Source organism: Seriola lalandi, unplaced genomic scaffold (genome assembly GCF_002814215.2).
Source record: "Seriola lalandi dorsalis isolate HSWRI2012SDOR001 ecotype SW California unplaced genomic scaffold, Sedor1 jcf7180002054573, whole genome shotgun sequence".
Taxonomy (NCBI): Eukaryota; Metazoa; Chordata; class Actinopteri; order Carangiformes; family Carangidae; genus Seriola; species Seriola lalandi.
The window spans coordinates 1,803,350-1,824,535 of record NW_019525126.1 but is presented as its reverse complement, the minus strand read 5'-3'; the positions used below and the strand labels follow the sequence as shown (position 1 = coordinate 1,824,535).

Genomic DNA, 21,186 nt, shown 5'->3' with positions numbered 1-21,186 from the left:
CTTTACCCCCAGCATACAAGCTTCTGTCTTTGACAGAAGCTTCCTGGAGGTTTGGTTGCAGTGCCTCCCCATCATGAATCAATCACCTTAACAGTGAAATGAGATCAGGAGCAGGCAGTTAGCCGGCCTGGGTCATAAATCAGCCTAAATGTATCATTTTGCCATAGAAGCAGGAGAAAAGGGCCAATGATAAAGCGAAGGTGCTCTGGCCTGTCACCGTTGGCTGAGCTTCCCGGCCCATTTAATTCTACGGCTTTGTTAACCTAACATCAAAGGGATATTATTGGACATGTTTTTGCCCCCAATAAGCATCTCAGAGTAATTATGCAAGGGTTGCATGAAAAGGAGCTGACCCTAGAGCAGCAACTTGGACAGTGATTAGAGAAAAAGATAATTAGTCATTTCTTGAAAGGTATGGATTCATATCCAGAGTTTAATTGGGGAAAATGGGTCAGTGTGTAATCAGTTATTTGGGTGGGTGGGGGGTGGGTGGAAGGGGGTTGTTAATTGTGCTCTTCCTCGTGTTATTGTTGCTCATTTTCCTCCCTTGGTGCTTCTACTTCCTTTTTCAGATTCTGGATGTGCTCTGCTCGCTGTGTGTGTGTAATGGTGTAGCTGTGCGAACCAATCAGAACCTTATCTGTGATCACTTGCTGCCCAAGAGAGATCTGCTGCTGCAGACCCAGCTGGTCAATGATGTGCAAAGGTTAGAAAGCCATAAACGCACTATTCTTTCTTTCAACATTATGTTCCTCTGATATATTGATTTTAATATTGATTTTTTTTCGTCATTTAAAATTTCACTTAAAAAAAAAACCCTTAAACTAAGGAAGTTGGGTCTCATTTGAAGAAAATAACTGTGTTACCAATTGACATTAAAACTTTAGGAATGTCTTAGTAGAGACCATCTAGTTCTGTTCATTCACCATTCCTGCCTTTGGACTGTGTAATTGAGTGTACAAGGTACACGTCTAAAACTACAACAACAAACTACTACAAGTGTGGTCGAGTACACTAAACAACATGGTCTGCAAATTGGAACGGGGCAATATATGCTTCGGACAATGATGCACTGAGACTGCACTGGGCCTTTGAATCTCATATTATTTCCTATTAACTTTCAACCTTTCAACAGCGAGAAGAGGTATTTTGTTGAGGGTGAGATAATTTTAACTCTGATTTTATCTCAGATCTAATTGGATCGTTTTCTTGACACTAGCAAAGTAATCTGCTTTGCTCTGCCTTGTTTCAAGATATCACTTTTTAGGAACTTCCTGGACCAAATTCGTTTGAAGCAAATTGAATGATCTTATCCTAAGGGCAGACTTTTTCATTAGTTTTACGAAAAAATAAGGTATTACAATTAAATACGAGAAGATCTTAAATTCCTCTGAGGGACGTCTAACAATTTTGTGTTTCACTTCATTGCCAGTATGAGACCGAATATCTTCTTGGGGGTGAGCGAGGGCTCAGCTCAGTATAAGAAGTGGTACTATGAGCTGATGATCGACCAGGTGGACCATTTTGTGACCAGCGAGCCCTCCCACTTGAGAGTGGGCTGGGCCAACGCTAAAGGATACGCTCCCTACCCTGGAGGAGGAGAGGGCTGGGGGGGCAATGGAGTTGGAGATGACCTCTACTCTTATGGTTTTGATGGACTCCACCTCTGGTCAGGTCAGTGTGAGGAGGAAAATTCTGTGTTTTTGTGTGTGTAGCTGAGATCATAATAAGCTCACGCATTAAAAAGGAGTGGTAACCCTGGCTTTAGCCAGGTTGTGTCTAGACAGAGTCAGTACCCTGCAGGGGCGATCTCCTTGCCCAGATTGTGAGTAACTGTGTGTACAAATATGTGTCCTGTGTGTATTTCTGTGTGTGTGGGTGTGAGAAAGACGTGATACGTGCCAGCATCACTCACTGGGCCATATTTCACATAACTCTGTGTGTGCATGTGTGTATGTCATGAACAGGTCGTATCCCGCGGGCGGTTGCGTCCATGAACCAGCACATCCTGACCTCAGAGGATGTAGTGAGCTGTTGTCTTGACCTGGGAGCACCCAGCATCTCTTTCAGGATCAATGGACAGCCTGTCCAGGGCATGTTCGAAAATTTCAACACAGACGGCCTCTTCTTCCCTGTTGTCAGCTTCTCTGCAGGGGTCAAGTGAGTGTTTATTTGTCATTCCTGTGTGGTGACTGAGATGAGCAGACTCCCTAAAATTCTGAAATTCCTTGATAATGAATGAGATACACATGGAATAAATATATCAATATATATATCATATACAGTGTGTATATATGTATACACACTGTATATGTACACACTGAAACAAAATCTGCCTTGAAATCCATGTATTCTACTCGCTCATTCAATTCCAAATGCATTAATCCTCAGGGCCTTCAGATTGGGCAAAGGTAAAATATGCTGGCTTCATAATCCTCTCTGTTGCCATGGTGACCACAGATAGTGTGATTGACAAGACTTTAAAATGGAATTTCAGGCTCCAGCAGTTTTCCCTTGATTCCATGATTGACTCTTACTTTGTAGAGCAAAGCAGCATTTTGCATTTACAGCTTTCACTCTCTGAAACCCAGAGACACTTGACACCAAGAGACTAGTGTGATTTCATTTGGTCATGCAAGGGCTCAAAGAGTGAATTCATTTCTTACTGCCTGAAAATGAATTCTCAATAAGTAATACCATACCTGATAGAGTATGTGCAGTGGGAAGATAAGTTTCCTCTGAGGTGTATAGTAACATGTCATCCCCCCACCCAAACATGCTGGAGAGTGCTCTCAGTTATTTCATCTTTGCCTGTTTGGGCTTTGTTTTCATTTATATAAGGAAAGAAAAGGGATTACAGCTGTGTATTACTTTCCAGTCTTTGGCATCACTTCCACATCTTCTCCTCTACAAACTACGTCACATTTAATAGCCTCATTGTTCTCCCACAGTATATATGATTTACAGAATTGATTTTTTTAAGCATCCGCTGTAGCCAAAGCTTCAGGAGCTCTTGAGTCTCCTTAAAAAGTGTGTCCAAGCTCTCTCCAACTATAGGTTTTTCAATTTGGAGTGAAAGATGGTGCTCAAGTGTCATTCTGCTCTTCTTTTCTGCTCACCCTTTTTACTCCTACCTTGGTATTTCCAACTCCCCTCTACTGCAGTCCTTGTTGCTTCTAACTCCAATGTTAACATTGTTAACACAATCCCCATGGAGTCACCAGATGCTTATTTTTCCTCATGTCAAGAAACCAAAACTTTCTGTAACCCTGAATTCTTGATGAGTGGCATAATATTATTATTTAACCGATTCTGACATGACAGTAAGTCACTCAGCTTTACTCTCTCAGGGTACACATCACACTCCTGACTCTACTCATGTTAACTGTTAACACCCTCAATTGTTCCCATAAAACAACAGCCGAACAGCCAACTAAAATTACCCTGAGGCAAGGGAACATGAATAGGCAACTTGAATATTACACAACAAAACCACATTAATTATTCTGTAAATAATTAAATAATAACTGGAAGTAATAATGCTAAACTGCTAAATCTGCAACAATCCAAAATAACATTGTGCAAAAATCCCAACTAGACATATGTAATTTATAAAGCTCAATTACACAACATAAATGACTAAACCAAGATCAAGCTTAACAGTACCCCATAATATTTTTGTCCATAAACTGTCTAAAAACATCTTAAAATTAACTTAACATTTTAAGTATTAAAATATCTTAATTACATTCGTTGGATAAGTTTCTCTCTGTAGCATGTCCATTCTTAGATTTATATTACCTAGAACATGGCTATTCACATTATTATACAATACACTTTGTTTACTTCACCAAACACAGCTGATGTCAGTGCCCTCTTCCCATCTGCCTGTATCTCACCTGTGTCTTGGTATTGAGGATTTTCAGAGTCAACGCTCATTATCTCACATGGACAGCTCGACCTCATGACCACTTTTGGGTGGTTTGCGACACCTCCGAGCCTGACCCAGTGAACAGGGTGAACATCTCTGTGGAGATGAACGTGCCAGAAAATGACAGCCGCACATCCTCACCACTCAATAATTGAGGGGCTACAGTGAGAATGGGCCTGGTTGCGTCACCACTACTACTTGAGTTGCTATTTTGGGTGGTCTCAGGAGAGTCTCTTCACTGTGATGGCCTGAGACGTTTTTTCAGTCCCAGAGCTAAACCTGTCCCTGTTAGAGCAGAGGCTGGAATTGATTGAAGTGGATTAAGAAGAGGAAAAGTAGTTATGTTTAGCTGCATGGTTGGTTTTCTTTTCACTGGCTGCTTCTTTCATTAATATAATCTGATAAATACATGATTAAAAATAAAATTTATATTTACACACGCATTCCCACCCATTTTTTGTGTGTGTACAGTAACAGAATAAGGCGACATGTGACCTACATTTTATCTTTTAAGGGTGCGATTCCTTTTGGGTGGTCGACACGGCGACTTTAAGTTCCTGCCTCCGTCGAGCTACGCTCCATGTTATGAGGCGCTGCTGCCGAAAGAGAAGATGAAGGTGGAGCCGGTGAAAGAGTACAAGAGGGATATGGAGGGAGTCAGAGATCTGCTGGGCACCACCCAGTTCATGTCACAGGCCTCCTTCATCCCCACACCTGTGGAAACCAGCCAGGTAAGCTATCAGGAGTAGACCAGGGTGGTGATTACTGTTTAACTTTTAGATTCAGATTCATAATTTTTCCCGTTTCCTCAGATTGTGATGCCACCTCATTTGGAGAAGGTTCGGGACAAGCTGGCTGAGAACATTCATGAACTGTGGGGCATGAATAAGATTGAGCTTGGCTGGTCGTACGGCAAGGTGAGAAATATGCAGATTGTCCCTTTACTTTTATAATTCTCTGACAACAAGATCATCACTCTGGAGCAAAATATAAAAAAAAAAAAAAAAGAAGCATAATCCATGCGTTTTTTGCCATGTTTGTGGAGAAATAGACATCACAATTACACATTTTCTAAACAAATTTAAGTTAAAAACCAGCTTGAAATGCATTAGTCGTTGCTAGTGTTAGAATTTAATCATCAAAAAAGCCTGTACGTCATCTTGCTTTCTCTTTTATAATTTGCGGTTCACACCAAAAAGAGGGTAAGTGGAAAGAACACTCATTTTCCATGTTCGATGCTTTTCATACAACTCATTTAGATGCCTCATTCCAGTTTGTTTGTAGGTAGCAGAGTCATTGTGTTTGTGTTTTAGAATACAGTAAGTCATGAATTACAAAGTATTGTTTCACCCAAGGGCAGAACAGGATGTTTTGGCAATTTCAGCACAGCAATAAACCAAGAGGAAAGCCTTTGTTTTAAGTGTGTGTCTCTAGTTTTTCCTCTTCCATTGAGAAGTCAATGGGGTGTCTAACTGATTCTTTAAAGACGTAATCCAGCATCAAACTGTAAACCCAAAGGTTACCCCACCATCGAAATTCAAAACACAGGACAAGAGTCTGTTGTCACTCTGGAACGGATTGATTTCTTGGCTGGGCTCAGTAACTATCACTCTGTGCACAAACTACAGAGCTACAGGCAGCAGATGATTAGCTTAGCTTAGCTTAGCAGAGGGAAACAGCTAGCATGGCTCTGTCCAATGTTCAAAAGGCTGCAAGAAACCAAAACCCCAGGAAGTTTCAGTTTGTTTAGAGATCAAAGTATGTAAAATAGTAAGCCTCAGAGGTGTTTGTTGGGTTTTTTTTTTTTTACTTTGGACAGAGCCAGGCTAGCTGCTTCTCCTGCTTTCAGTCTTTATGCTAAGTTACGCTAATCGTCTCCTGGCTCCAGCTGACAGACGTGAGGGTGGTGTTCATTTTCTCATCCAGCTAGTAGTGTATTTCCCGATATAATCTTATATTGTCTTACGTGCAATTTATAAAGTGAAAAATATTAATAATTTGTCCTTTTCGTCAACAAAGTACTCAGTGATGACTTTCTTGGTTTATTGTTTATTAGCTAAAGGATAAAGCCAAGTGACCTGTTTTGCCCATAAACGAACAGATATCAACACAAACAAGAACAAGGAACACAGCTCTTATGTCTATAATACAAACATATATATGAGAATCCTCCCTCTATAACTAATACTGCCAGCTTTTATACAGGCCTCCTCTTTGGCCAGCACAACAGCAGGATCCTTAATTTAGAATGAAGATATCTGTAAAGTGTTAGACCTGTTTAATAAATTGAAATCTGAATATTTACTTTTATTGTCAAGACGTTTTCTATACTGAAGCCGAGGGGTCAGAGAACTAACAATGTGTCAAACAGTTGTAAAACTTGTCAAGAGCTTGCCAAGATGCACATAGTAATAGATTTAAAGTGGATGTGGTTCCTCTGCAGCTCATTCGGGTGCTCTGTAGCTGTCGTGTATTGTGTTTAATTACAGCAGCATTCACAGAAGATGTCCTACGGTAGAGGGAACAAACAAAGTATTGTCTGTTACTTAGTCCTGGTTGCATATAAATACCTTTTTCATTTGTTGTTTGTTCCACAAATATAATTCTGCAAGAGGAAGAACTGCCAGAGAAGAGATTTCCCATTGAGTTCTTGTACTATTCACAAAAGAGCTGGCTGGTGTTCATTGGACCCACACACACAGCTGCATATCTGTACATAGCCCTGCATGTTTTCTTGGTAAACATCCACCATTGCCATGCCGCCTCCTCTGCGCAGCATTGCCAAGGGATTATTTGGCATAAAGTGCATCCTCGAGAGAGGCGTTACACCTCTCACTTGGTATTCCAGTTGTGCACCTTTCTATCTCCTCCAAGAAAACATGCTCCCTCGTTCCTCTTTCATAACATGTTCACTAGAGTAGACTGTCTTATCACTGCAACCAGTAGCACCCTGTATTCCCGTTCCCTTGTTAGTTCACAGTAACACAGTGACTTACAAGGCTGTGAGTTTCATATGCATATATTTAGTAAACTTTCCCACATACATACACGTACATACATATGGAGCTATTGAAGATGCAATGCTGAAGGCTACAGAGGAAAGTTGAAATATTATTTCTGTGATTTTTCTTTTTCTCACAGATAAGGGATGATAATAAGCGGCAGCATCCATGCCTGGTGGATTTCTCCAAGCTGCCAGAAACAGAAAAGAACTACAATCTGCAGATGTCAACAGAAACTCTAAAGTATGTTGAGCTTTATGGATTGATTTTCTCCTCGCTCCTTACTGTTGTGTTTGAAGAGAAGAAGAAAGAGAGTGTGGGAAGGAGTCAAATACAGAAGCAGACAGATTAATTACAGACAAGTTGTTTTGTTTGATTTAAACTGTTATTGATGAGCATTGTTTAAGAGCATCATATACATGACTAGAAGTAGATATAAACCTTAGTTGAAAATAGGTCAGTCAGCGCTTATGGAATATATTATTATGTCAGTGTAGAATATATACAGTATTGATGTTTGATGTCCAACAGCAGTAGCGGCAGTGACAGCATACGGATGCTTTCAGTGTGGCAGCAGAAATGCAGCACAGTGTGAGCAGAGCGCCTCTCTAACTACACTGCCATGATTAAAAGGGTGCGTTGGATATACTGTATGTTGCAGTGAGGGGAGCGCATCACATGAGTGTAGCAGCAGACTTAATTTTGCTGCCTGATGTAGCTTTCAGGTTCATTTTTTATTTACACATGAGTAAACATTATTACGTGTAACCACTGTTTGTTTAATACAGTAATATTGAAATAAATTAAGTAGCTTATCTAATTTCAGTGTGACAGTATACCCCAGTCGAACATAGAGACTATTTGCTGTGAAATTCACCAGAGGAGTCGTTAATGGGCAGCTGAGGTTGTTGCTGAGCCAATAGAGTAATTATTATTTAACATTTATGCCGCCACATGTATATACTTATTCGTGTCTGCTTGGTCATTATTATTATTCAGTGTGTACTAATTATAATATACCACACACTGCACAAGATGATTTTGATGTGATGTGTATGTTCTCCTCCCCCCGTCTGTGAGTATGTATCTCTCATTACTCACAAAAACCTTGTAATGATTGTATCAAGACACACCTGTAGGTGTAGAGCGCGGTATAGATCATCCTTTTTATTTTGACCAACTGGAAGAGTCATGGACAAATTGATTGACAAACACTTTTGGGGGGGTTAGATTATATTTTCTTTAAGACAACAATATCATGTAGGTTCTTTACTTGAAGTTTAGGATATTCCCATTTTCCATTTTCACTGTTGCACCACTAAACAAAGTCTTACTCATAGTGTGTGATCCTTTTCCGCTTGTCAGCGCTCTACACAACATTTGGTTCTGCCCGGAACAGTCCCAGTGAGACCTATTATAAGCGCTCTACATAAATGCTCTTTAAATGGTAAAGGAGAACATTGAGGTTTGCTGCAATTAATCTTGATCTGCAGCAGTGGAAGATTCATCTGATGATGGGTTTCTGAGTGACATCAAACTCATTTTTACTGTCACTTTGTCCTCTCACAAGGTGTGAGGAAAATTTGTCAAAAGCACTCCTCACACAGCACATTTCCTCTGGGTGTTCTTTGGCCCTTTCTCTCCTGACAGATTAGGACATGCACAATTTCACCTATCACTGCTCCGTCTGAACACTCCCAACCACTCTATTGCTATTGTTGGATCCACATGTGCTGTCATATCAAAAGTAAGTAAGTTCTGAACTGTATGTTGTTTTTCCCTCCGCAGGACCCTGCTGGCATTGGGCTGTCGTGTAGTTCACGTGAATCCAAATGCTGAGGACTCCCTCAAGAAGATAAAACTCCCTAAGAAGTAAGAGTGCATTTTTTTTATTTACTGTATCGATTTCATCAGAATGCATATTTCTTATCTAAATGTAACCCAGTTCAGACTGTTAGAGATATAGTTATGTATTATAATTTTACAAAAAATTTAAAAGAAACAGTAGTAGTAGATTTATATTTTAACCATCAGTTGAAATATATAATACACCAAGCGATCTACAAATCAAAAGGTGTGTAAACCCAGTTAATGATCATCTGAAAATAGAAATATGAAATATGAGAAAAGAGTTTTAAAAAAATGACTGTTAACATACTATATGTTCTGCTTTACACATTTATATCAGGCTATAAATGTGGGTAAACTTGTCCTAGTGGATTTACCCTGTATTACAGCCATAACTGAGGGAAAATTATCTTTTTCTTTCCTATAGCTACATGATGTCCAATGGCTATAAGCCATCTCCGCTGGACCTGTCTGACATAAAACTGACTCCGGGTCAGGAGCTGCTGGTCGACAAACTGGCAGAGAATGCGCACAATGTGTGGGCCAAGGACCGTATCAAACAGGGATGGACCTATGGCATCCAGCAGGTACGCTGGTGTGTTCATGTACAGTATGTTGAGACCAAAATTATTATTTTGGTGAAAAAAATCTCACCCTAAAAAAATATAATCAAGAAAACAAGTCTATTTTCTTAATATAATAATTAGAGACAAAGGGGTAAAGTTTTTATTCTTTCGTCTATCTTTTTTAATGTACTCAGTTTCTCCCTCATGATTTATTAATTTACCTCCTACACGGTCTATACCAGTGCACATGTCAGTTTGTTTAGTCTGACATTTCCAAGCTATAAGTCATAATTCAAGTCACAGTGAGATACTCTACAGTAAAGGGCAGAACATATTGGATACAGCGTGTCCCCTCTCATCTGTTGACCAAACAAAAGCTAAAACTGTATATAGCTAGTCATCCCGGTATTGGGTGCTACTGTTGCCATGAAATTGGATATGACAGATTTTCCTGGAATGATAAATATTCCACTGCTTCACCCCCATTAATTTTTCATTCCAGTATGAAATAGATGTTTTAAAAACTAAACAAGTTTATGGCACCATTTTTGAAAACAGTTCCTACTGCAGTTGTTGTAAATTTCTTTATCTACATAGATAAAGAAATTAATATTACACAATATCACCAACTACAACCACTCTTTCTACATGTAGTGAGTAAAGTCTCATTAATTTTGCCCCATTTTAGAAATAATGTGGGAAAAACTGATATGCACTTCAGTTTGCACAGTTTAAATCAATATCCAGATTTCTTAAGACAACACACCTACATTATAGTTTATGTTAACACTAGGTTTGACCTTTTAACTCTCAGTATAGTTTGCTAATTAAACTTAATTGACTTTTTGTCCGTGTCCTCTTTACAGTTTGTAGATCCAGGGTCATAGTTGACAACACAAGACCAAACAACTGACCAGCGCTTTGGAAACAATGTCACATGGTTTTCAGTTAAACCCTTTAGTAATGGGAAAGCTGTTATGCCAGATAAAACAAACAGCCTACGATCTTAATAAGCAAAGCGGGATTTCAAATGAACTGCTTGTAGTATTTATATGATACCTCCATGTTTTCACCCTGGCCCCCTGTGGGAGTTCTGTGCAACGGGAAATGACACAGGAAACATAGAGGAATGTAATGAGCAGCGGTAACCCTTTGGCAGTAAATGGCCAATTAATGTCTCAATCACTGGGATTGACTGCACTGTCATAGCAAACACAGTTGTACCACTGAGCTGGCTCTCTTGAGTCACAATTGATGAACTGCACAGCGATAGTTGAGGGGGTTGGGGCTTGGTGCGTAAAATCGTCTCGAACTGCGTCCTCTCCCTGCAGGATCTGAAGAGTAAGCGCAACCCTCGCCTGGTTCCTTATGTTCTGCTGGATGAGCGCACCAAGAAGTCGAACAGGGACAGCCTCCGGGAGGCTATCCGCACCCTGATTGGCTATGGATACAACATTGAGCCCTCGGACCAAGAAGGCGGTGAGTTTAACTCATCCATTATCCGTTTCCTTATTTGTTGGGTCCTGATGCTTCCCGAAGCAGCAATCTACAATCTGACTCCGTGACCATTCTCCCCACCACCCTGCAGGACAAGTGGCTGAGCGGCTCAGCATCGACAAGATCCGCTTCTTCAGAGTAGAGAGGACGTACTCGGTGAAGACCGGGAAATGGTACTTTGAATTTGAGTCTGTGACGGGAGGAGACATGAGAGTGGGCTGGGCCAGGCCTGGATGTAAGCCAGATGTGGAACTTGGCACAGATGAACTGGCTTTCGTCTTTGATGGATACAGGGTAAGGGGGGGGTTTGCAGGGTTGTTGAATCAAGTGTCATTTTCATGTTATGTTGGCCAGTTTTTGTAGTCCATATGCTATAATCTATTTCTGAGTGTCTTCTGTGTGTCTGTTATGTACATAGGGCCATTGTCTGAACATGGGCAGCCGTTTGTTCGGGCGGTGCTGGCATGCTGGGGACGTGGTGGGCTGTATGATCAACATGGAGGACAAGTCCATGATCTTCACCCTTAATGGAGAGATCCTCATCACCACCAAGGGCTCGGAACTCTGCTTCACCGACTTTGAAACTGAGGATGGTGAGAAAGTGTGTGTGTGTGTGTGTGTGTGTGTGCGTGTGTGTGTGTGTGAATGTGGATATTATGCGTGTGGTTACAGAGCCAGATACAGAAGCTGAAGGTCAGGGAATGTCTGACTGATAAGGTGATTGGAGAAAGAGTTGTTGGTCGTATGTCCTCGACCTCGTCCACTCATCTTTTAATAAAGCCCTCACATGCAGAGCAGGGGGCATTAACCTGGAATGACCATGCTGGGCATATAAGTGAAAAATAAGTGGTTCCCTGTAACGAAATCACCCTTATTTAATGTGACACTTGTAAATTGCCATTTTGCAAAAGCTGGATTGATTTTCCCTCCCCTCCTGCTGTCTGTGTTCTTAGAGGCTTTTTGCTCTCTCTTTTCTCTCTCCCTCTCCTCTTCCCTCCTTTATTACCTCTGGCTGTCCTTCAGGATTCATCCCAGTGTGCAGTCTCGGCCTGTCTCAGGTGGGTCGGATGAATCTGGGGAAAGATGCGAGCACCTTCAAGTACTACACCATGTGCGGCCTTCAGGAAGGGTTTGAGCCCTTCGCTGTCAACATGAACAGAGAGGTCACCATGTGGTTCAGCAAGCGTCTGCCTACTTTTGTCAACGTGCCGAAGGACCACAACCACATCGCAGTAAGAACAGCAGCGGAGAAATACTCATTCCTTACAGTGGCGAAATTGGTGCTTGGATGAACACGAAGACTTTCTCAACTCTTTTCAGGTGACCAGGATTGACGGCACCGTCGACAGCCCCCCGTGTCTTAAAGTGACCCATAAGACGTTTGGCACCCAGAACAGTAACGCCGACATGGTGTTTTGCCGTCTCAGCATGCCTGTGGAGTTCCACTCCTTCTTCAAGTCCTGTCCAGTTGTGGACATGAACGGAGTGCATGAGGAAGACACCCTTAAAGTCAAACACAGGTGCTCACCTCCCCAGAATCATGAAGTGAAGCCAAACTGCAAGCAACTCTGAGCTGCCTTTTTTTTTTTTTTTTGCATGTTGTGTATCTTGTTTTACAATGTATATTTTGTAATATCCATCATGTAGATGCAGTTGAAAAGTATTGTTTCTAACATCACTTGCTAATTCTCGTTTCTGATGCCATTTATAATGTTCTTAAAAGGTATCCATTGAGATCTGTGAGGCACAGTGATGAAAGCAGACGGGTGGACTACAGCAGCATCACTTCGGTACTGACTCATTTCTTTTTTGTTGTTGTTACTAGAGTTCACTGTGGTTACTCACTGTGTTGGCTAACTCTGCTATGTGTCATTACAGTACTATCATTCAGTGAGGGTTTTCGCGGGTCAGGACCCTGCCGGCGTGTGGGTTGGATGGGTTACCCCAGACTACCATTACCATAGCAACAATTTCAACCTCAGCAAAAACAGAACGGTGACTGTAACCCTGGGCGATGAGCGAGGACGAGTCCACGAGAGGTGAGACTGTGTCTGGGAAAACTTTTTGTTTGAAGGAAATCCAGTATTGTGTGTTCATCTTGTGTCTGCTCAACCATAACGTATGAGAAAGACATGATTGATGACTTATATTTGCATTCTGGTAGTGTGAAGAGGAGTAACTGCTACATGGTGTGGGGTGGTGACGTGACCAGCGCTGCTCACACCTCCAGTCGCAGCAACGTGGACTTGGAGATTGGCTGTCTGATACACCTGGCCACCGGCCTGGTGACATTCACTGTCAATGGCAAAGAGATATCCACCTCTTACCAGGTAATGAATTCACATATTGTACCAAGTAAAGGATTAAACCAGGCAAAATCTGACTATGTGTAGCTAAATATAGCTCACGTTAGGGCTGAAGGATATGCAAAAGAAATTATATTGCAACTATTTTGACAGATATTGCGATAGGAGTCACGATTACAGTGGGAATGGGAATTTTTTCATCTAATTTTCACAGAAAAAAATAAAAATGATGATGAAGTTGTGATTGTTGCCGGGGTCTATACCAAACAAGCATGTTCCTTTCCATCTGGAGAATATCATTTGTACGTCTCTATAGCACTCCAATGCTTCATTTATGGTACGTTGTGACACATTTTACCTTTATCAAAAAATCGGAGCTCCTGCAATATGGATATTGCGTTTGGCCATATTGCGATTTCAAATATATTTTGATTAATAGTGCAGCCCTAGTTCATATGAAGGTTCACATGTTTTAGAAGACAACGTTGCACTAATGGGAAATACTGTAGTCATAAAGCCCAATTATGTTTAGTAAACAGTTCAGTGCATATTTATGTCAGTAACTCTGTAAAACTCTACGAATGAACATGTAATAGATTAGCTGTTTAAATACTTTTTCATATCTTGAATTAATTTCAGGGAGTTTTTAGACTTTGTAACAGTAATAATCACGTTGTAAGGACTTGTAGAATATGCAGATGTACTTTTAAACTTGGTTGTGATTTTGCCACTTCGTCATTCCTTAGTACCTCCTACCATCTGTTCATTTACTGTATACTTCCATCCGCCCATAAGTCATATCACAACCACTACCTGTCTAACTGCCCATCCGCTCTGCTGTGTATCAGTTCATCTGCAGTTTATCCTGTTGACCTTTAGAACAAGTCATCTTCCGTCTTTTCCCAAACAGAGCAGTGACGTCTGTATTGTTGAATTCCAGACTTTGAATTTGCCTGTTCAGATGTTCTCTGTGAACTAAATCTTAAAGAACCTTTCGGAGGGTATAATCTTCTTATGTTCCCCCTCACTGAAATACTGTGAGTCTTCACCCAGTGCTGAGTCATCTCGCCTTGAAAGATCATGGGCACGCACACACACACACACACACACACACACACACACACACACACACATACACACACACAGACACACTCTCTCTCTCTCTCTCTCTCTCTCTCTCCCTCTCCCTCTCTCTCTCTAAGTAGTGGGGTTTCATGATGTACCATTAAGCTGCTTTCCACAAGTCATGCTCGCTCGCTCCTGCTCAAGCTTTTGATGTGTTGTGCTTCCTGTTTGGACCTTTTATCAACTTGCTGCTCTTTTTTTTCTTTTTCTTTTTCTGATCCAGGTGGAACCGAACACCAAGCTTTTCCCTGCTGTGTTTGTGCGACCCACCAGCCCGAACCTCTTCCAGTTTGAGCTGGCTAAAATAAAGGTAGAGTCCCCTAACGGTTCCATTACAGCAGCCTTGTTGCACACATGATGTCTCTAGCACTGTCTGACTGACTGAAATGTCTTCGTACAGCTCAAAATGACTTTTCCAGATTAGAAAAGAAGCGTGTCTGTGAGTATGAATACTCAGAGCTTTTTCATCACTCCACTCGCCCATGTTTGCTTGCCCTCTCCAGAACGCCATGCCTCTGTCGTCAGCCATCTTTAAGAGTGAACATAAGAACCCGGTGCCACAGTGTCCGCCGCGTCTAGACGTCCAGACCATCAATGCAGTGCTGTGGAGCCGCATGCCCAACACCTTTCTGAAAGTGGAAACAGCCAGGGTCAATGACAGACACGGCTGGGTGGTGCAGTGCGTGGAGCCCCTGCAGATGTTGGCTGTACACATACCTGAGGAGAACAGGTATGAACAAGAGCACACATACAGCTGAAATGATGGGTGCATTAGCTGAGCCACATCAACAGCTGTTATTCATTACATAGAAATTGGTGGAGGGTGAAGTCTTTTTTTTCTGTTTTACATCATTGTAAAGTGAATATTTTGGAAAGTGGACTATTTCCTGATATTAAATATTAAATATACGATTCATTGATTAATCAAAAGACACTAAAGAGATTATAAAGTACTGAAAAAAATAATGACACACCAGTATGGTTAGGTTTATTGTGCTTGCAATGTGAGATACGTTGTCATACACAAAATTAAACATACTTAAAATGTTTTTCTGTGGTTTGGGCTGTTGAAAAATTGACAGTGCTTGTTGCAGCATGTGTAACTATCATGTCAGGCCTCAGTGGGCTACATCATAACATTAAAATGTATTTTGAAACACTGTCTTCCTTCCGTCCAAAGATGTGTCGACATCATGGAGCTGTCTGAACAGGAGGACATGAGGAAGTTCCATTACCACACCCTGAAGCTCTACTGCGCCCTCTGCGCTCTGGGCAACACCCGCGTGGCCCACGCCCTCTGCAGCCACCTCGACCAATCCCAGCTCTTATACACCATCGACAATCAGTACCTGTCGGGCATGTTACGCGAGGGCTTCTACAACGTTCTGATCAGCATCCACCTGGAGACTGCAAAGGAGGCGCGGCTCATGATGAAAGACGAGTTCATCATCCCCGTCACGGCCGAGACACGCTCCATCCGTCTCTTTAACGACGCTTCCAAAAAGCACCTCCCGCCAGGGGTGGGGCTCAGCACCTCGCTCAAACCACGCCTCAACTTTGCTCCGCTCTGTTTCATCAGCAACAAACGGGAGCAATATCTGTACAGTCCCCAAATCCCGCTGGATTCACTGAAGGAGAAAGCGATTTTGATGTTGACGGAAGCCGTTCAAGGTGGAGGGCACCACATCCGAGATCCTGTGGGAGGAGGTGTGGAGTACCAGTTTGTGCCGATCCTGAAGCTCATCAGCACCTTACTGACTATGGGTGTATTAGGGAGTGAGGATGTTCACAAGATCCTACTGCTCATCGACCCGAATGTGTTCAGAGAAACACACCAGGAGGGGGCTGCAGGGGCCACAGACAAAGAAGGACTCACGGGGACAGAGGAGAAGGCAGTGGAAGCTGGAGAAGAGGAGGCAGCAAAAGAGGCTAAACAGCCAATGAAAGGACTGCTGGAGAAGAGGCTGCCGGAGCCTGTGAAACGACAGGTAATAATGAACACACATGAGCAGATCCCGCATTACCTTAAATGTGTTAAACCTTAATATAAACCACTCTGGGCAAATCACCAAAGCATGTAAAATCAATGAACATCTTCATCTACAAGTGGCAATTCACTCACTAAAGACTAAGACAGCTGTGCTCTCAATCACATGCTCCATAACAGCTCCACTGTAATAGACCCATTCAGAAGTCAGTCACACATGAAACGGCTTCGTCTTCGTGTTGAACAAATGATCTCTTGGGTAAAAATGTCTCTTTAATAAATGACATAATGTGAAGCCATAAGGCTGTTTGTATGTATTCCTAACAGACTTGCCCGTAACAGATGCAGCTAGGCGTGCAACAGTGATGCAACAGCGTTTGCAACTGTGTTTGTCTCCTCCCCTTGTCTGCTCTCCAGATGTGCGAGCTGCTCCACTACTTCTGCGACTGTGAGCTGAAGCACCGCATCGAGGCCATCGTGTCGTTCTCCGACAACTTCGTCTCCAAGCTGCAGTACAACCAGAAGTTCCGCTACAATGAGTTGATGCTGGCCCTCAACATGTCTGCCGCTGTAACGGCAAAGAAGACCAAAGAGTTCAGATCGCCTCCTCAAGAACAGGTGAGATGAGAGTCACCGCTTTGAAGGATGCAAAGATGGTTGGAAACACTGATGTACGTGAGTTTCAGGTCACCATCTGCTCTGTGGTTCCCAGAGTGGGAAATGCACATCAAAAATCAAGCTGACATTTACATTAACTACATTTTCCCATTTAGGAAAGGGGTCTCAGATTTATGGACCCCTACTGTATTATATAATCTGTTTTCACACATGCATGCAACATATCAAAAGGGAAGAAATAAGAAATAAACATCAAAGTCTCCATATAAGTAAAGCAAAGCAAATCCGTGCATGATGATGCCATGTGTGTCCTTTGGCCTTGAATACATCACATGGAGGGATTCGTAATCAAAATCACTGTTTACAAACCACTAATCTATTCTAAGCTGGCAACGCTGCACAAACGTCACAAGCGTCATGGCATCTGTACTCTGTCAAGAAATCCTCATCATTCACTCTCCTGTGTGTAATAATAATATCTGCTGCTCCTGACTGGGGGGGAGGTTGTGTGTGTGTGTGTGTGTGTGTGTGTGTGTGTGTGTGTGTGTGTGTGTGGGTGGGTGTGGGTTTGTGTGTGTGTGCATGTGTGTGTGTGTGTGTGTGTGAGGTAACACCACTTTTCACCTACTTGCTGCTCCATTGTGACATCTTTACCACGGTAAAGTTAAAGTGGCACCTGCGTTCATGTGATTCTCACAACTCTCACATCTGACATGAGACCTTGTCGACACCCATGTGATACGAAGGTGCAAAACGGCCACAGAAGGTAAATGGAACCAGGAGCTGTGCGTCATCGTCAACCCATGAATCTTACAGTGAAGTCCACATGAATCTAAAATAACTAACCACAAAGAAAAGCCTCCGGGCTCACTGCTTCAAATGATGCATGTAACTAGATAATTCATTACATCACTTCTGTAATTTTCCACATACATGGCTAATTTCTTCCCACATCCTTAGATTACATTTTGGTTTTTGTGTGCTGAACTACATAATTCTGCCTCAAGAATGAGAGCTGGTACTTGCCCTGAATGTTCCTGAAAACACTCTCCCTGTGTGTGTGTGTGTGTGTGTGTGTGTGTGTGTGTGTGTGTACGTGCGTGTGCATGTGTGTGCATTGAAGAAAGCCTCAAGGCGAATTCATCGTTCTTGTCTGTGGTGTCATCGCTCCAGTGAGGGTGCACACTCAACTGCATGCACACGCTCACATAAAGTACAGTATCCCTTTAGGCTCACAGCTGGGGTTAGAGTAGCTTCACAGCCACTTTAATGACTTGTCCTTCACTGAGGGAGAACCAGCTGCTTAAGCTGTTTTTTGTTTTTTTTCTTCTTCCTGTGAATCCTACAGTGAGATCACATCATGTTCAGGTTGATGTTCATACAGTTGTCCGTGTTCATTTTATTTTTTTTTAGATCAACATGCTGCTGACCTTCAGTATGGGCGAGGATTGTCCGTGTCCGACGGACATCCAGGAGGAACTCTACGTTTTTCACAACCAGCTGCAGCTCCACTGTGGTGAGATGCCGAGCTTGCAAAGTCTTTATGAGCTGCTTTATCGGTTATCTTTATCATGAAACATGCATTTTTGTATTCCGCATGATACATTATTCTTATATCGCTCCGATTGATTTCAGAATTTTTTGCAACATTTAAGAGACAGAAAAATATGGAACATATTTATACAGCAGTTGTGCATTTTTCGCTGCTGTTGTGTCAACATCAGCTGAACTGTGCCAGCACTTGCACTCAGAAATGCTTTCTTTTTCCCTCTCCACATCTCTCTGTCTCCTGGCAGAGGAGTTATAGTTCAGTGCTTCTCAATGTTGTGATAAATAATTGAACCGCCCAACCCTCCATGGTACTACCGATCTAATGGCAGTTTCAGCTGTCCCGCATAGCACCGACCTGTCAGGCACCCTCCACACGGAGAACAATAAGAAAAAAACTGAACTTGAAATTGCCACGAAATAGGAGATTCTGTAAATCCCATACGATGCATCACACACATGACATGACTAACCCCACAGGAAGCTGAGCTCGGCAGAGATATTGCTTTAATATGCTCCATGTATATGGTGTGTCTATCTGTTTGTGCTGCGTAGGAATCCCTATGGAGGAAGACGAAGACGAGCAAGACACATCTATCAAAGGTCGCCTCCTAATGCTGGTGAGCAAGATCAAAAGCCAGTCTCACAAAGCAGAGGAGCCCACGGAAAAGGAGCAGGCCGCACCATGTGAGCAAATCTGTTTTTTTATTATAGTACTTCAATTATCACTAAATGCCCTCTGTGTCATTATCCCTGAACATGGGTGAAAATCTCCTTTGCGATTGGCCTGAAATGACTTACATTTAATCGCTACTCTAAATTTATATTCTAGTCAGAAAACATCAAACCAATCACCGTGGCCTTGTGACCATGACAACACACTGAAACAGCAGCAAGCTGTAAATCTTTGGGAACGGCAAGCGCTGTCTCTTCATAAGCTTTTACTTTACACTCACACACTTGCCCAGAAAATATTCTCCTTGAGCAAGACATTGAAGTTGTTTAGTTCTGTTACCGTAACTGCTTTTACAGCATTTGTTTTCTTTCCCTCCCACGAAAGCACAAGCTCTGAACTTGCGTTATCCATTTAAAACCCAATCCATTCCGCTTGTTTACTGTCTCTCACCTCCTTTTTCTGAGAGCCCTGAAGGGGAGAATAGCAAACCTCAGTCTTGCCTCAATCTGTCTGCCAGTGTCATGTGGACTGAGTCACCGGGTGGCAGTCATTTCCATTTCAATTTCTTTTCAATTTCATTATGGTAATACGGAGCCGGGTGGAGAAGAGGCTCCAGAGTGAAGATCTCCCGTCAGCCGCTCTGGGAGACGAGAGAGGAGAGATGAGAGAAGAAAAAACAAAAAAACATGGGTGATAAAACCGAATCTTTCACCTGATTAAGTCCATAGACACGGATGTACACACACACACACACACACACACGGGAACAAGAACCGTTTCAATCACAGCGCACAATAACCGCGGCGCCACAAAGGTATAAATGCAGAACAAGTTGTATCTAATTTTCTATCTCAAGTACCACTGTATGTAAGGGACTACCAATTAAGTCGCTGATTGCAAATTATTACTTACCAGCTAAAAAAGACACTCCACCTTGTTCTGTTGGCCTTCAAAGTAGAAAGCAGTGTTTTAATTTGAAACTGCTACTTAAAATGTTTCCAGTTTTATTTATTAGCGTATGTCTCCATTAATGGCAGGAATTTTTCCCTTTATATATGACCTTTCTTGAAAATTACACTGTCGAGGCAATAAAACAAGACATGTGTGTCTGCCTTTTATTGCTTAGATAGAGACTAACCAATGTGAAACAGGGTGTTTTATTGCTTCTGTAAACCCTGCTGAGAAATCTCGCCACCGCCATGCCATCACCGTCTATTCTGGAAAAAGCGACGCAGGAAACGAGAAGTGGCCAAATTGCAGACGGATAAATCGGGGCTGAAATATGTGTTGCAGACTGCAGACGCTTGAAAGGCGATGTCTCCGCTGGGAATTGGTTGTGACCCTGACGTGGAGCGTATAAGACTGCTGCACCGATCTCCGAGGAGCGAGGCGGGATGAAAATAGAGGAGTGTGTGTTTTATTCTTAAAAGAGTGCTTTGGGTGGTAGCGTCGGTCGCCCCTGCAGGGTGTTGTGTAAGGGCTGATTGATCAGAGGACTGGTTTGTGGTGGCAGCTGCAGTTCACGAGCATCACTTCTACTTCTGTCACAGCTGGAGGCGTCAGAAAGCGAGGGAAAGCAATGGAGGAATAGAGTGAGAGAATAAAATCACATGCAGGCAAATTCTCTCGTTCACTTAAATGAGTCTTTGAATAATTTTCTGATTGTTGACTCAGACTTTTGGACCCCACTCTATCTCTTTTTTTTGGGGATTGTGCCTTTATTTGATGAGAGAGGCAGGAAACAAAGGCAGATATAGAGAGAGAGAGGGATAAGGCAGGCAACAAGGGTCCCACAGGTGGGAATCAAACCATGGACATTGCAGTCATGTAGTACACACCTTTTTTTGGGGGGCTTTTTATGCCTTTATTAGAGTAGCAGTGAGAGAGAGACGGGAAGGTTGGGCGGAGGGGAGGAAGGGGATGACATGCAGCATAGAGCCGTGGGTTGGACTCGAACCCAGGCTGCTGTGGTAAGGACCGAGTCCTAATGGTACGTGCTCCACCAGGTGAGCCAGCGAGGCGCCCCTGTTTGGTATGCACCCCCACCCCCTCCCCACCCCCACCCCTGTTAGCAAAAGAGTG

General features: G+C 42.5%; 1 protein-coding gene across 1 annotated transcript in view; it reads left to right on the top strand.

Annotated features, from left to right (window-relative positions):
- Nucleotides 1-21,186, top strand: part of LOC111663159 (ryanodine receptor 3) — an 81,298-nt gene that overhangs the window by 21,231 nt on the left and 38,881 nt on the right. The window contains exons 18-40 of the mRNA XM_087176921.1: nt 573-706; nt 1,433-1,674; nt 1,968-2,160; nt 4,446-4,662; nt 4,744-4,848; nt 5,131-5,133; nt 7,073-7,176; nt 8,722-8,805; nt 9,209-9,368; nt 10,679-10,826; nt 10,936-11,138; nt 11,263-11,437; nt 11,868-12,076; nt 12,165-12,364; nt 12,568-12,634; nt 12,723-12,883; nt 13,009-13,174; nt 14,499-14,585; nt 14,779-15,005; nt 15,456-16,263; nt 16,680-16,880; nt 18,294-18,396; nt 18,984-19,115. Coding sequence (XP_087033047.1) covers nt 573-706; nt 1,433-1,674; nt 1,968-2,160; nt 4,446-4,662; nt 4,744-4,848; nt 5,131-5,133; nt 7,073-7,176; nt 8,722-8,805; nt 9,209-9,368; nt 10,679-10,826; nt 10,936-11,138; nt 11,263-11,437; nt 11,868-12,076; nt 12,165-12,364; nt 12,568-12,634; nt 12,723-12,883; nt 13,009-13,174; nt 14,499-14,585; nt 14,779-15,005; nt 15,456-16,263; nt 16,680-16,880; nt 18,294-18,396; nt 18,984-19,115 — 4,129 coding nt within the window. The remainder of the gene's footprint in view (nt 1-572; nt 707-1,432; nt 1,675-1,967; nt 2,161-4,445; nt 4,663-4,743; nt 4,849-5,130; nt 5,134-7,072; nt 7,177-8,721; nt 8,806-9,208; nt 9,369-10,678; nt 10,827-10,935; nt 11,139-11,262; nt 11,438-11,867; nt 12,077-12,164; nt 12,365-12,567; nt 12,635-12,722; nt 12,884-13,008; nt 13,175-14,498; nt 14,586-14,778; nt 15,006-15,455; nt 16,264-16,679; nt 16,881-18,293; nt 18,397-18,983; nt 19,116-21,186) is intronic.